Source organism: Haliaeetus leucocephalus, unplaced genomic scaffold, assembly GCF_000737465.1.
Source record: "Haliaeetus leucocephalus isolate CR32 unplaced genomic scaffold, Haliaeetus_leucocephalus-4.0 Scaffold427, whole genome shotgun sequence".
In the NCBI taxonomy this organism is placed as follows: domain Eukaryota; kingdom Metazoa; phylum Chordata; class Aves; order Accipitriformes; family Accipitridae; genus Haliaeetus; species Haliaeetus leucocephalus.
In genome coordinates this window covers 11,732-13,352 of record NW_010972863.1, presented here as the reverse complement: position 1 = coordinate 13,352, position 1,621 = coordinate 11,732, and the positions used below count along the sequence as shown (strand labels likewise).

Below are 1,621 nucleotides of genomic sequence, written 5' to 3'. Positions count from 1 at the left end.
GTCTGTCCACCCCTCTGTCTGTCCATTCCTCCATCTGCTCCTTCCTCCATTGCTCCATCAGTTCCTCCATCTGCCAATCCCTTTGTCCCTCCCTCCATCCGTCTATCCATCCATCCAGCCGTCTGTCCATTCATCCATCCCTCTGACCCTTCTTCCATCTGTACATTCCTCCACCTGTCCATCCATCCACCCACACATCCATCTGTCTGTCCATCCATCTGTCCATCCATCCATCCATCCATCCATCTGTCCATTCATCCATCCATCCCTCTGACCCTTTGTCCGTCTGTACGTTCCTCCACCTGTCCATTCACCTATCCACCCATCCATCCATCTGTCCATCCACCCACTCATCCATCCATCCACCCATCCACCCATCCACCCTCCCATCCACCCCCCCATCCATTTGTCCCTCAATCCATCCACCTCTGTCCGTCCGTCCCTCCCTTCCCCACCAGTCCATCCCTACAGGTCTCCCACCCTTTCTCCGCCCCTTTGACCCCCTCATCCCTCCTCCCTCTCTTCATCCCCTTCTTCCTCCATGTCACTGCCCTGTCCCCTGTCCTCATCAGGGCTGGCCTTGAAGCAGGGGCCATGGGTGGCTGTGGGTGGCCATGGGAGACCTCGGTGCACATCGGTGGCTGTAGGTGGCCAAGGGTGACCGGAGGTGTCCCCTGGTGACCATGGTGGGCATCCATGACCATAAGCAGTCACAGGTGGCCACAGGTGACCATGGTGGGCATCCATGACCACAAACAGTCATAGGTGGCCTTGGATTCCTAGGTGACCATGGCCCACCATGGGAGGCCCTGGGTGGCCCCTCTGGGCCATGCCACCCCTTCACCCCCTTCCTCTCTCTGGCACAGGGATGGATGCCACCTTCATCCTCCTCATGTTTGTCCTCATCGCCGCCCTCATCGCGGCAGGGGCTGCCCTCGCCTGCTTCATCAGGTGGGTGCCACCACCTCATGGGGTGCTGTGGGGCTCAGGGGGAACCTTGGCGTGGTACAGGGTCCCAGAGGGGGTTGTCACCTCAGCAGCTTCCGTGTCCCCTCCCTGCAGGCGCCGCATCCAGCAGGCCCAGCTGATGAAGGGGCCCAATAAGATCATCCTCACCATGGAGGACCTGACCTTCATCAACACCCAGAGCAGCAAGCAGGTGAGGGATGGGTGGCCCTGGAGAGGGGGGGGACTTCTGTGGTGGCCACGTTGGCTCAGGGACTTGATGGCCCCGGAAGTGGCTAGAAAGGAGACCCTGTGGCCTGAAGTCTGCACCGTGGTCAATCTTGGCCTTGGGAGGAGAACCGTGGGCTAGTGGGACCCCATGGGTGACACGTCCCCATGGCTGATGGGTCTCCAAGGCCTGGTGTTTTCCCTATAGCCAAGCTGGCTGTGGGGAGGAGACCTATGGACTGTTAGGTGGCATGGGTGGCATGTCTCCGGTGTCCTGGTGGTCCTCGTGACCAAGATTTGCCTTGGGAGGTGACCTATAGGCTGATGGGTCCCCATGGATGACGTGTCCCAGTGGGTGACGTGTCCCCATGGTCTAAGGTCTCCCCCCAGGGCCACACTCTGCCCCGGGAGAAGATCCATGGGCTGGTGGGTCCCCATGGGTGACGTG

At 60.2% G+C, this 1,621-nt stretch overlaps 1 protein-coding gene across 1 annotated transcript in view; it reads left to right on the top strand.

Annotated features, from left to right (window-relative positions):
- LOC104836000 (guanylyl cyclase GC-E-like) overlaps positions 1-1,621 on the top strand; it is a gene marked incomplete at its 5' end in the record, with an annotated part of 12,121 nt that overhangs the window by 1,678 nt on the left and 8,822 nt on the right. Inside the window, 2 exons of the mRNA XM_010574299.1 lie at positions 867-951; positions 1,063-1,159. Of these exons, the coding sequence (XP_010572601.1) occupies positions 867-951; positions 1,063-1,159 (182 nt within the window). The remainder of the gene's footprint in view (positions 1-866; positions 952-1,062; positions 1,160-1,621) is intronic.